Source organism: Opisthocomus hoazin, chromosome Z, assembly GCF_030867145.1.
Source record: "Opisthocomus hoazin isolate bOpiHoa1 chromosome Z, bOpiHoa1.hap1, whole genome shotgun sequence".
NCBI classification, from domain to species: domain Eukaryota; kingdom Metazoa; phylum Chordata; class Aves; order Opisthocomiformes; family Opisthocomidae; genus Opisthocomus; species Opisthocomus hoazin.
The window spans coordinates 26,431,636-26,445,478 of NC_134454.1; the positions used below are offsets into that span (position 1 = coordinate 26,431,636).

The 13,843-nt window shown below is 49.0% G+C and overlaps 1 protein-coding gene across 2 annotated transcripts in view; it reads right to left on the bottom strand.

Moving 5' to 3' along the window:
- MLLT3 (MLLT3 super elongation complex subunit) overlaps positions 1 to 12,771 on the bottom strand; it is a 129,428-nt gene extending 116,657 nt beyond the window's left edge. The window contains exons 1-2 of one of the 2 annotated variants that reach the window (XM_075411583.1): positions 12,705 to 12,771; positions 11,132 to 11,312 (exon numbers count right to left, since the gene is read on the bottom strand). In XM_075411583.1, coding sequence (XP_075267698.1) covers positions 11,132 to 11,228 — 97 coding nt within the window. In that variant the 5' untranslated portion in view covers positions 11,229 to 11,312; positions 12,705 to 12,771. Of the gene's footprint in view, positions 1 to 11,131; positions 11,313 to 11,785; positions 11,998 to 12,704 lie in introns of those variants that run through there. The other variant, XM_075411582.1, reaches the window with a different exon arrangement.
- Between the last annotated feature and the right edge of the window lie 1,072 nt (positions 12,772 to 13,843).

Consider the following 13,843-nt stretch of genomic DNA (forward strand, 5'->3'; position numbering starts at 1 on the left):
TTCTGGTAAATAAATGTCAGATTTGCTAACTTCCAGTCAACTGGGACCTCCCCTGTTAGCCAGGACAGCTGACAGATGATGGCGAGTGGCTTGTCCAGCTCCTCTGCCAGGTCCCTCAGCACCCTTGGGTGGATGCCCTCTGGCCCCACAGACTTGTGTGTCTATGTGGCACAGCAGGTCACTGATCATTTCCCCCTGGATTTGGGGGGTTTCCTTCTGCTTCCCATCCCTGTCTTCCTGCTTCCTGTGTCTGGAGAACAACTTCCCTTACTGTTAAAGGCTGAGGCAAAGAAGGCATTAAGTATTTCAGCCTTTTCCTCATCCTTTGTTGCTAAGTTTCCCCCTGCATCTAATAGAGGATGGAGATCCTCCTTCACCCTCCTTTTGCTGCCGATATATTTATAGAAATATTTTTTATTGTCATTTATGGCAGTAGCCAGGCTAAGTTCTAGTTGGGCTTTGGCTCTTCTTTCTCCATGCATAACCTCACAATATCCCTGTAGTCCTCCTGAGCGGCCTGCCCCTTCTTCCAAAGGACATAATTCTCCTTGGATTTCTCCTAGGTTCCAAACAAAGCTCTCTGTTCAGCCAGGCTGGTGGTCTTCCCCGGCAATTCGTCTGCCAGCACACAGGGACAGCCTGCTTCTGGTCCTTTAAGACCTCCTCCTTGAAGAGTGTCCACCCTTCCTGGACTCCTTTGCCCTTCAGAACTGCCTCCCATGGGACACTGTCAACCAGGCTCCTAAACAGGCCAAAGTCTGCCCTCCGGAAATCCAAAGCAGCAGTTCTGCTGATCCCCCTCCTTACATCTCCAAGAAGAGGAAACTCTCGCATTTCATGATTGCTGTGCCCAAGACAGTCTCCAGCCATCACACCATCCACAAGGCCTTCCCTGTTTGCAAAAAGCAGGTCTAGCGGGGCACCTTCCCTAGTCAGCTCCCTCACCAGTTGCGTCAGGAAGTTATCTTCCACACACTCCAGGAATCTCCTAGGCTGTTTTCTATCTGCTGTACTGCATTTGCAGCAGACATCTGATAAGTTGAAGTCTTGTGGGGACAAGAACAAGGGCCAGCAATCACGAGACTTCTCCCAGCTACATATAAAGTATTTTATCTGCCCCTCCATCCTGGTTGGGTGGTCTATAACAGACTCCCACCATGATGTCTGCCTTGTTAACCTTCGCCCTGACTCTTACCCATAAACACTCAACCCTGTCGTCACCATCATCAAGCTCTAGACAATCAAAAGACTCCTTAACATACAGGGCTACCCCACTGCCTTTCCTTCCTTGCCTATCCCTTCTGAAGGGTTTATAGCCATTCACTGCAGCACTCCAGCTGTGTTGTCCCACCATGTTTCCGTGATGGCCACTATATCACATATACAGCTGCATGATGGCTTCCAGCTCCTGTCTGCTGCCCATGCTCTGTACATTAGTGTAGATGCACTTCAGCTGGGCTATACAAAGAAAGACCTTGATTTCCCTTACAAGCCTATAAATGTGGAACACCTTGTTTCAAGCCATATGCTATGTTCACAATACTTCTATCCAGAAAGAGAAAAGTGATTAGCATCTCATTGAGTCGCGTGGAGTTTTTCTCTACAAGCTTCAGAACAGCAGGCACAAATAGTAAATTTATACTTACTACAAACCACTCTGTACCCTAACAGTAATCAGTAAAATCAATCCACCTCACACTTCTTGTTCAGCTCTGCTTTTTTTTTTTTTGTGGTTGTTATGTATAGTAATTCAGTTTCTACTATAGTCTCTACCACCATAACCATCTGAAAACACAAACATCTATCTTGGTATTTATCCTCATGAGCAAGATGTCATATGAAAAATACACACCTCCTACTGTACAGACAGACACTTTGTTTTACACAGTTTTATGGACAAGTTACTGAAGCCATACAAAGGCAATTCATACGCATCAAAAACTGAGAACAAGTCTGAATTGTATTTAAAAGAAATTAGATTTGATCTATCTTTTACAGGATGTTACAGTTGCTGAGACCTCTGTTGCCACAGCATGCCACAGATTTTAAAATCAAACTTGTCTAGCACCACTGGGCTCATTCAGGGAGCTCAAAGAAACAAGCCTGAACTCCTCAACAGAGCCAGAGACAGTGGCAAGAGCTTGGCAGAGGGTTAGCAGCAAGATACGTCCCATAGCTGGCAAGCAAGGGAGAGACTCAAGCATTGATGCTCTGCCCAGAGCACCATCACAACAACACTGATGAGATAAACTCTCTGATGACTGCCTCTGCCTTGTAGTAACAAAGTCTCATGCACTAATTTGTTTAAATAAATAGCAGCCCAGAAAGAAGTTAACGATTTTTAACAGGTACTGAGCAACAGGTTTTACCCAGCAGTGAACAGTTTTAAAAATTATTTTCTACACTGCAAAAATCGGTATTTTCACTTTTATTCTTTAATAGTAGGCAGTATAATACATTTAATTCTTAAAAAAATTCCCAGAGATTTAAGGAGGCATACAAATATTTTAAATGCCAGTCTGTTCTTCCTCCCCTTTACGTACTAGAAAGCACAGCAAAAAGCCAACAGTCATACAAAAAGCAAACAACATTTTCAATTAGAAGTGTTTTGTGACAAGATGAGAAACCGTAACTTTCATGTAAATATAAAGAAGTGCTAGAATTTGACTGGTCCTTTGTTTTCATACCTGCCTATCAATCATTACTGAGAAGAGAAGAAACAGAATTATCATACATGAACTAAACACTGCTGGTTTAAAAGTGCAGGTTTCCATCATAAGAACCTCACAAAAATTAATGTAGTCAAACTGCAGCAGCCTACAGACTCAACTCCAGACCAAACCTTTGTAAATTAATCTGTGCTTTCCCCACCTACCCCAAGCATTGTGAACTGGCTTTACAGGCTGCAACTATCAAGTTGTCAGTCTTTTCCACAGATTTCCCAGAACAAAGGACAGAATAACCCTCTCCAACGTTTCTCCCCAAAACCTGAATTAAAAAAAAACAACACGCCAAATCCCAACTCTAACTACACTGCACAGCATTGTCACAAGAACAACCTTCATAACTTTAACAGTACCACAAAAAAATAACACAAATCAAATTTCCAAGATTTTACAGTTTACTAATCTAACACTGAAAAATCTTAACAGACACAGATTAGACAATCTGAACTGCAAGTATAATTGTAACAGTAAATATGTGGTTTAAAGATGTCTTACGTATCTATTTTTCTAAAGATAAAAACTGCACAGAAGTAAATAGAGTAACAACAACAAACAGCAAACAACCCAGTTGTTTCCATTCTCTCAAATGCTAACAAATTTAACTGTCTACTGATTTAAACATTTAGAGGTATATTCCCCCTCACTAAAGATGCAACAGAGCTGATCTTACACAAAACAATCTGGTTTTCTGTAGTTCAAATCAGTATTATTCTACCGCTATGCAAAAATACTGTACTCAATAGCCCTGAAACTACATTTCATTTCCTACCATCTAAAATCCAGAGGATCTGGAATCACAGAGTATTAATATTGTAGCTTTAGAAAGATGTAACCATAGCTTCTTAAAATTAAAAATACTGTATTAGCAATTAAATGCTATTAACAGTTAACTGTGTGAAATAAATAACTTATCTCCATCTTTTAAGAGTTAAGAAATAGGAGTCAGAACTGGCTGGCAGTTATGACAGAAATCAGCACCTGCCCTTGCAGAAACATGCTGTCAGGGGAAGAGATCTAGCCAAAACTAGAAATCCCATGCAGGAGAACGTAAAAAATTGAACACATAAACCACAAAAAAAAAATCTGCAAGTAAATTTTAAAAATTTTTTCCTACACAGGTAGCATCTTACCATCAAACCACCAATTATTTACTGATTGCACTCATGTAAAGGTGCAACTTGATATCCTCCCCGTACTCAAGCTCTTCTCACTCTTTGAAAAAGAAAAATGTGAAATTCCCTTGTGATTTGCTTTGGGCTGAATGAGAAAGAGCACCTGAAAACACATAGGTACTCTACAGCAATTCAGCCTCTTATTAAAGCAGTAGTAACATTAAGTCTCAAGGTTTTCCTGTTAAACAAAATTTTTCACTAGACACCTGAAATTTCATTTGGCCATGGCTGAAATACACAGATGAGCAAATCCATGCCCAACAGCACAACCATTTTGCAACTAAAATAGCAACACCTGCCCTAAAAGCTGCAGTATCAAATCTGTATCTGTAAGACTGGCAAAAATTCCCACATGCCTATCATATCTAGAGGGTTAGGCTCAGGCAAAATTTAGGAGGGGAAAAAAACCCAAAACAAAACAGACCTACAGATAACCTAAGTTCTTACAAGTGTAGTTAAACATCCTACTAAAATACTCTGCAGAAAACTGACTGCCTGTTTATTGATCTTGACCGTCTGCCTGCACTACGCCGGTACAAAGGGAAAACTCAAGTCATATGACAACAATCTCCTTGTGGGTCCCTATCCTCACAGCACTCAATTTACTAAAATTAACTGTGCAAGGATAAACTAAAGCACTCCGGCACCATAAGACAAACAGAAAACTATAAAACCACTGCCAAGCTCAAGTTTCTAAGGTGAGACACAGTGAAAGACGAAGCAGACTATTTTTATTCGGTTGCTCTAGCTTACCCACACTCTGTTCCCTGTTAGTCACCACCACCTTCGCATCCAGCTACACAGACAAACCAACCTGCTCCGCGGTCCAACGACTGAACACTGCTACTTGCTGCATTTCCACCGTAAAATCGACGCAACTTCATGGTACAGGACCCTGCTTGCTCTACAGGACTATTAGTAGAATAAACACTTGCACACCCCTTTGCAAACTCACCACTGACCTCCAGTGTGGGAAACCATATAATTTGATACAGAACAGCACTGTCTCATGACCCTGAAGGATCAGCACATCCTGTGTCTCCCTTCTGTGTTCTCAGGAGATCAGCTGTTTTCACACATCCAGCTGCAAAAGATCCTGCAAAGCAACAACTGTGAACTGGCATTTGCAAAGCCACGAATCCAAAGCTGATTGGCTCTAGTAACTTTTGTATTAGTATATAAGGTATTCACTTGAGCAATAAAAGGATTCTGATCGAGCACAAGATTGGGGTCCATGAAGTCATTCACCACAGATGGCGTCTGAAAGTGGGTTTTCAAACATAAAGATATTTGGACATAAAGATATTTGGACATAAAGATATTTGGACATAAAGATATTTGGACATAAAGATATTCAGAGTTGGAGATCATTACCGGTGGTGAACCGCAGCTGGGACCAAGAGGAGACAGATATGCATGCGTGGACACACACAAGGGGAGACATCACCCTTCGCTGGAACGATTTGAGGTGAGCCGCTGCGGATTTATGAGATAGGACACTCAGCTACAAAGGAGCAAAAGCCCCATCAAGAGATTTTACAAAGAATTTTGAAAGAACAAGGGTTTGCAGTATCAAAGTTGGTTAAATTGTTAGTTTGGATAAGACACTTGCTCATGGTACCCTTCCTCAGGTTCATATGATAGCTCATTGTGGGCAAAGGTGGGGGAGGAATTGCAGACAAAAAAGGACTTGCAGCTTGAAGTCCCTGACGAAATCATTATTACTTGGAAAACAGTGCATACAGCTTTAAATGCTCTAAAAGTCGCAGAAACTATCTTACAAGTGTCGGCTGCCCCTCCTCCGTTCTCGCAAAAGCAGGAACAGACTGAGCTGCAGTCTTTTGAAACATTTAGTCCTGCGCAGGATGAAACCCCTAACTCAACACCGGGCATGCGGGGGGTAGATCTGCCAGAATCTGACTATCCTTTTGATCCCAGAGAAACAGACACCAAGGATAGACCTGATTTATACCCGCCGCTAACTCCGGTGAAGGTTACGGCAGCCCCCGCCCCCACAGCAGATGAAATTTTACAGACACAACAAAAATCAGTATCACAGATGTCACTTATTAAAGCCCCCCCCCTTTTGCTCCTAAAACGCTCCCTTCTGCTCCTACACCCCCCTCTTTGGCTCCTACACAGCCTCTGACTCGTACGGGACCCCTGAATGTTGTCGGACGGTCGAACGTGTTGTTAGACAAATGTAGGATGGATGCGCTCTGCAAAGGAGATGTTTCTATCCTTCAAGCTATGCCTGTAGTATATAAGCCTAACCAAGCCCCAGAGTATGTTTATTTACCATACCAGCTTATTAAGGAAGTTCGGAAATCCATACACGAATATGGTCTCCAGGCTTCGTTTACTATGAACCTCATACAGGCTATAGGAGAATCCTCTGCCATGACCCCTTCTGACTGGCGATCAATACTTAGAATGGTTCTGTCATCTGCACAATATACCGTCTGGGCATCAGAATATAAGGAACTTGTAATTGTACAGGTTATGGAGAAAATTTCTGCTGGATTAGGTACTGGAGAAAACGAGTTGCTGGGTCAAGATAATTACGCCACGGGGCAAGCGCAAGCGACACGGCCAAGACCGGTATCTGTGCAAGCCACAGATTTAACTCTCAAGGCCTTGCGAAAGGTGCCAGATCTTGGCCGGCGAGAAATGTCTTTAGTGTCAATTCAACAGGGATCTCAGGAACCCCATGTTCGGTTTTTAGATCGGCTACAAGCTGCTACTATGAGACAAATTGAACCAGAGCAAGCCGCTGAGATCTTGCTACTTCAGCTTGCAACCAAAAACGTACAACAGGGTCACTCTACAGCCGTCGGCGTACCCGACCTGAGATCAAAGCAGGGTGAATTCCAGCCTAAAGTCGCGCAGTCCCTCCAACGCAGCACAGCCCGCAGCGCCAGCAGCCACCGCACCAGGCGGGTCAGCGAACCTCACACCTGGTGGGGCACACGGCCCCCCGTGGCCGCCCCTTCCTGCCGAGCTCCCCTCCATCGGCCCCCCCCCCCCTGCCCCCGGCGCGCCCACCCCGACCCAGAAGTGGCTCAGCGAGAACCGTTTTCCTTACATCCAAGCCCTTGGTTGGAAAAAGTGTGTACAATTCAATTACTGCAGCGGAACTCCTTGTGGACAAACAGCTGGCATTAGGTCACCTGGTACCACCTACCAGCCCACAGAACACCCCTGGATTCGTCATTCCAAAAAAGTCTGGTAAATGGAGATAATTGCAAGATCTGCGGGCTGTAAATGCAGTAACGAGCCCAATGCAGCCGCTACAGCCTGGAGTCCCTAACCCAGCTATGATCCCAGAAGATTGGTCTCTTTCTGTTATTGATTTAAAGGACTGGTTTTTTACAATTTTTTTACACCCTGATGATTGTGCTCATTTTGCATTTTCTGTGCCTTCAGTTAACAACAGCAAACCCATGCAGCGATACCATTGGGTCGTTCTGCCACAGACCATGATGAGTAGCCCCACGATTTGCCAGGTAGTCGTGGATGCAGCACTAAAAGTACGGCAATCCTTCAGCTGGATCTACTTCTATCACTCTATGGACGACAGCCTCCTTGCTGCTGAAACACAAAATGTGCTGCTCACTGCTTTCGCTAAATTAGAATCGTCATTCGGGATGGTCCCTCCATTTGTGGCTCGACCAAAGGTATGGTATAAAGAATTTGTGGAATCGCAATGGACAGGTCCTGTAGCACTAATAACGTGGGGAAGAGGGTATGCGTGTGTTCTTCTTTCAACAGGCCCTCGATGTTTACCAGCAAAATATGTGAAACCATATCATGAGCTGAAAGAATGTAACGCAGAATCCGATGCCAGAGATGACCACGCTCACTCTCAGGGAGCAACCTCTGACGTGGAAGTAGAAGAGATCCACTCCGGATGATCCTATTACACAGGGAAAACTGAAAAAATTACAGCAAACACAAGTATTTGTGTCTGATGGCTGCAGTGAGTGCACCACCCACACCGATTAATTAATACATTTTTTGGCATATTTGGCAATTATCTCCACAACAGCTTTTGTACAACAAAGCAATCTTGGAGGACATGGTATACATAATTTTAGAACTCAGTCGGCACAAGAGCAAAGGTCATCTAGCAGACACCGTGAGGAAAGGTATGAACCTTCATCTGAGGGCTCCCGACAACTGCCCAGAGGTGCCAATGGACATGTACAAAGGATATTTATATATAAGAAAAATGATAAGCACTTCTCAGAAATGTAATGATTATGTATGTTAACATGGCATAAACATCTAGTAGTAGTGTCTTTTCGGTACGCACATTTGGGTAGAACTATTCCCTGTGCATCCAGTACTGCAGTAAAGAATGCCTGCTTTCTAGAACTCCAAAATTAAGTTTTAGAGAGTTAATTATTTTGCCGCTTTCCAGTAACAGATTTTGGCGACCCGGATGGGACCCTGCTTGAGCAATAAAAGGATTCTGATCGAGCACAAGACTGGGGTCTGTGAAGTCATTCACCACACTCCAGTACTTCCAAAATCCCTAGTATAGCCAGAAGAGGTAAGCAAAGTCAGAGTTGTAGCTGGGCAAACTGACAGTTTATCCCGCTAGTCTCATAAACATGCAAAGAAAATGCACTGAAAATAATTTATCTCCGTTGACCCTCTTGATGTTTGGAATGATTATGCCCGTAATAAAAAGTGATCTAGCAACAGAAACACATCATGAGCTACTAACACCTATGACAGCCTATTCACTTATTATTTTCAAATTGATCTGTGAGTTCTACAGATAGACTTAATAGGTCAAAACTTTTCCTAGCAAGCATACCTGTTAGAGCAACCGCTCACAGCATGAATCCAGAGATAAAAAGATCACTTACCAGAGAGCTAAGTGTTATTACAGCTAGTCAGCATACTAGTACTTGCTTTTGATTAACACGGTACACCTACTTCAGCTTGATAAACACATGGCTCAGGATCATCTTGAGAACTTACCAACTATCTCCTAGTGGTAAGTACCTTACACTAAAACAATGAAATATGTAACTTCAGAGGAAGTGATGAAAAACATGTAGTTTGACAGCACTACATGCAAGCATATCATTCACGTTAAATATACGTCACTTAAGATGCCATCATGCAGGCCATCTGCGGTCACATCAAACTAAAAGCACTGATTTACAGAGCCAAGAAAGCCTCAAATATTTTTGTCAAAAATTTTAACTGTATTTGTAAATTAGAAAGAGAAACAAAATGCTCCCATTTAAATGGCATGCATCACCATCACTCTTCTAAACACTTCTGAACAGCAGAAGACATGCTAGGTAATTCATATACAGATCACTCTCGAAGGTGCAACGCTCATCCTTCCCACTGTGATTTCAAGGGTCTGAAATTGCTTCAGCATTTATTTTTCGCTCGTTGCTGTAGCTTTAGGAGGCTAAGCAAAGCCCAGAAGCGTACGTAGCTCTCGCCATCTGAGCTTATGCTCTGCTGAATGGGAGTGGCTGCAGTGTTCTCCCATAATCCAAGTCACGTGCCATCACAGTACATCCCAGGCAATATAAGCTGGCATCTTTCCCAGCAGTTGCCACATCATGAAAATGATGCATACAAATAAAACCCCAAAATAAACACTTTAAAACAATGGCTTAAATGACTGCAGAGCTAAACTCTGCAGCTGGAGATACAAAGCACTCCCAGAGGCAGATTGTGCATCTTTCACTTGCCAAAGTCCTCACACATATTCTTATTAGCGAGCTCCACATCACATCCTAGCAACCAACCCCCAGGTCTGGGCTCGAGAGTCATGTTCCCCGAGGCCAGACAGCAGGTAAATAAAATAAATAAAGCACAGATCATAAAAGCAGAGAGCATCACAAACACCCTCTATGCAGACAGAGCTTCAAACTATTAAATGTACTTTCTACCACTGATTTCAAGGTTAACACCTAGCTCACTGAATACAAGTAATGCTATCGCTATCTCACTTGTTTAGACTACTCAGACCTTTTCTCAGGAGTTTCTCCGTGAAACTATTTTGATTGCCTTAAACTCACGTTCTTCTGCACAAGAAATGGAAGAGAACAGGAGGAAGACTCCACAGTGCAATATGGGCAATTTAATTAATCAGAAATACTGCAGTATTGCACACAATCCACTGAAAACTGTGCAGCATTGTGCTGATTTACAGCAGATTTAAAAGTTTATCGTCTCTATGATAATAACAAGGAATTAACAGCTCATACTTTCGAAGATAATCTCAGCAGTTGAAATGCTGCAATTCTTATACCCCATTGCTTAAGGGAAGGAAAATATTCTAGAAGAAACACAGTAACTGATGGAGAAAAAGTCACAGCTTGGTATCTTCAAACTGAGAAACACTGAATCAAAGTATACATTTTTACCTTGCCACAAGAAAAGCTTTTTCATCTCAACACTGAAAAACTTCCTGGATTTTGGTCCCAGAACATTCAATTTTTTTCCCCCACCTAGCTCTAAGCAGACAGGATTTATGACGATATTGTCTGACGAACTGCAGGAGTTCTAGATGCCAATAAAGATTACAGATCAAATGAAAGATAACTACTAACCATTGTGTCTGCACAGATAAACCATGCCACGAACTTCTTTTATTTGTACTGTTACCTCTACTAACGCAGCTACAATAATTAGGACAACAAGGGCTCACGAATTAGATCGGAAAACAAAAGGCTGCTTATATCTCTCCCAGACCAACTTATGCAGGTATACACGCACCACACACAGGCGCCTTTCGAAAAGTTTCCACGTACTTAGGCAGCAGTGAAGCCCTGACAACGAGCTGGAGAGCTAAGCAGACAGCACAGCGCTGGCAGAGCCCAAACGCGAGCGCCAAACCCGGCGCAGGAACACGCTTCCAGGGGCACCCCTGCCTCAGCCGGACCTTCGGTACTCGGGGGGAAAGCAACACGTGGGCAAAAACCTCCGTGGCAGACCCGCCCCGGGGCAGAAGCCACGAGCCGGAGACACCGGGAGGAGCCGGGAGCCGCGATCCCCGCGGCGCTGGGCAGCCGGAGGCGGGCGGCAGCAGGGCCCCGGCAGCCCGCCGCCGCTGGCTCCGAGGGCCGCTTTTGTTCTCCGCGGAGACCGGCCCGGACCCCGCCGCTGCGCCCGCTCCGAGCCGGCCGGGACGCGCTCGGCCGGGGGCAGAGACCGCGCCACCGGGCGCGGCGGGGCGGGGCGGGCCGTACGCACCTCTCTTCGGCCTGGGGAAGCTCTCATGCAGGTGAAAGACGACTTTCTCCACAAAGTGCTGGATGTTGCTGTGCTCGGGCCCTCTGACAAACACCATCCAGTCGTGGGTGAAGCCCTCCACGGTGGGTTTCTTCCTGACCTGGGCTCGGTGCCCCAGCTCCAGCTTCACCTGGACGGCGCACTGCGGGGGGAGAGGCGGCGAGCGGCCGGTGAGCGCCCGAGGAACCGGGGCCGGCCGGTCGGGGGAGAACCGGCCCCGCCGCGGGCGAAGCGGGGCGGGGACGGACACGGACAAAACGGTACCATAAACCCGGCAAGAGGAACAAAAACGGAAAGGCACCACCGCAACCCCGCAACAAAAAACCGGCCCCGCAGGCGAGGGTGTAGCAGAGCTCCCGCTGCCGCCGGGAGGCGCGGCCGCCGGTCCCGTCCCGCGGGCGCGGGCAGCCGGGGCTCGCTGTCAGGGACGCCCTCCGCGCTCGATGGCCCCGGTGCGGCGGCGGAGGGAGCACGGCTGAGGCGACACCCGCCGCCTCCCTCCGGGTGCGCGCTCGCTCCGCGCCGCCGCCGGGAGCGGCGGGAGGCCGGGAAAACGAAGGCAAATTCCCCGTCACGCCGAGCGCTTCCCGGCGGCGCCGGGTCCGCGGTACTCACCGAGCCGGCCATGCCTGGGGCGCCGGTTCCGCTGGGGCGCTCGCTCCCGTCCCCCGCCCCCGCCGCGCTAAATCATGAGGAGGTGGAGGCGGCGGCGGGCGCGCAGAGGGGCGGCGGGCGGGCGGCGGTCATCCTCCGCCTCGCCGCTCCCGCCGCCTGCCTCCGCCTCCTCCCTACCTCGCACCACACCGAGCCCGCCGCGGTCTCAGCGCTCGCCCCGGCCCCGCCGGCCAGATGAGTGCCCGCCGCGCATGCGCGCCACCCGCCGGCCTGACACCGAGACCCAGACATAACAGTGCGCGGAGCGGGGCGGGAGCGGGGCGGCGCAGGCAGCCAATGGCGAGCGGCGGCGCGGCCGCGAGCCCCTCCGCCCGGCCCCGCCCCGCCGGCCCTTAAAGTAACAGGTTGAGGGGGGCACCGGGGAGGGGGATGGGGGGGACGGGAGCGTGTCCCCGGGAGCGCTGCGCTCCAGCCGGGGGTCGCCGGTCGACGGCGCAGCGAAGCGGGAAGGGAAGCTCTGCAGGAACAGCTGCGGACAAAGGCGACACCGGGCAGCGGTCTTCTCCTCAGCCGACGCCGGGCGAGGGGAGCGGAAGCAAGCGGCGCGCAGCGCAGCGCGGGAGGCTGCGGCCCCCCGCTCCCCTCCGCTCCTCACGCCGACGGCCGCGGCGCCGCGCCCCGCTCCCCCCGCACAGCCGGCGGGCGGGATCCCCGGTTGCCCGCGACAGCGCGGGCCGCGGTGGCCTGGATCCGCCGTTACCGGCGGCGCGAGCGAGTAACGCCTCACAGCAGGGGAACGGCAGCGCTCTGAGACCGCCCGCCCACCGGCTCCCGCCGCTGGGACCTGCCGGCCGCGGCCTGCAGGAGACCTCGGCCCAAAACAAAGCGACAAGGACCCCCTGCGCCCTTCCTCCCCGACCTCTGCCGCTGTCTCCTGTCCGGTCACGAACGCGCCTTTCCGTAGAGCCCCCAGTCAATCCTCCTGCGACGACCCAGGGAGAAAGGCCGGAGGGGGGCGCCCTGGCGGCACGCATGCGGCAGGTGACGCTGGGCGGCCGGCGCCAAGCGGCGCCCGGCGTCGCTCCACGCGTGTCCGCGGCGCGAGCCGCTCCTCGTGGCGCTGGCGGGCTCTGCTCCGCTCCCGCCAGCGGCCCGTGCCTGCGGCAGCTTCCGACCACGCTGGTTTCGTCTGCGCGGTGGTTACGTTCGCGACGATTCTTCTGACGGCAGCGGGGACCCAGCCACCCGGTCGACGGCCGTATCCGTGCTTCGCGCGGGGAGCACACGCGCACGCGAGCGGAACCCCCCACCCCCACCGCGGGGCGCTCCACGTGCCACCAAGAGAGGGCGCGCGCCGCCCCGGGCCCATGGCCCCGTCTGACCTCCCCAGGGGCCTCTGAGCGCCCGCCGCTGGTGCCGCCTCTCGGCCGCCTTCCCGCTACCGCAGTCCTAGCACCGCTTAATGACGCCTTCGGAAGTACTGGGCTGTATCTTACTGTCCTTGCGGATGTCGCAAGCCTTAATTAATGAAATCAGTGCCGACAACCCAAGAGGACGAATACGATTTGTAAAAATTCCGCAGGTTACAATGTGGCTTGAAATGTATTAACGCTAACCCCTGAAGTATCTGAATATCCACGTTTTAAACTTGGCAACGTGCAGATCGAGCAGCTCGCGCGTCTTCCACGAATCTTGCGTCGGGCTAGCCCGCAAGTCAGCACGCGTAAGACCTCCCGCTGGGTCCATAAACCCATGAAAGCCGATTCCAGCAACTTTAAACGTTCGCACGTGCAAGACAAAAAAAAGATATCGATGCTATTTACTAGGATACAGATTATGCACGTGAGCAAGGCCAGTCGGACCGCTACCGCGCTCAGCGCAGTGGGCTTCCAGGTGTCGGGGCCCGTCTGAACACAGCAGGCTGCAGGCTGAGGGTCTCCGCCGTTTCTGCTGGAAAGGTTCCATTTTTGCTGTGGGTGACCTGCTTTTCCCAGGTGTTTAGTCACTTAAGGGGCTTGTAAGGACTGAGAATAAATCAAGAGCTTTTAGCTGTCTAGA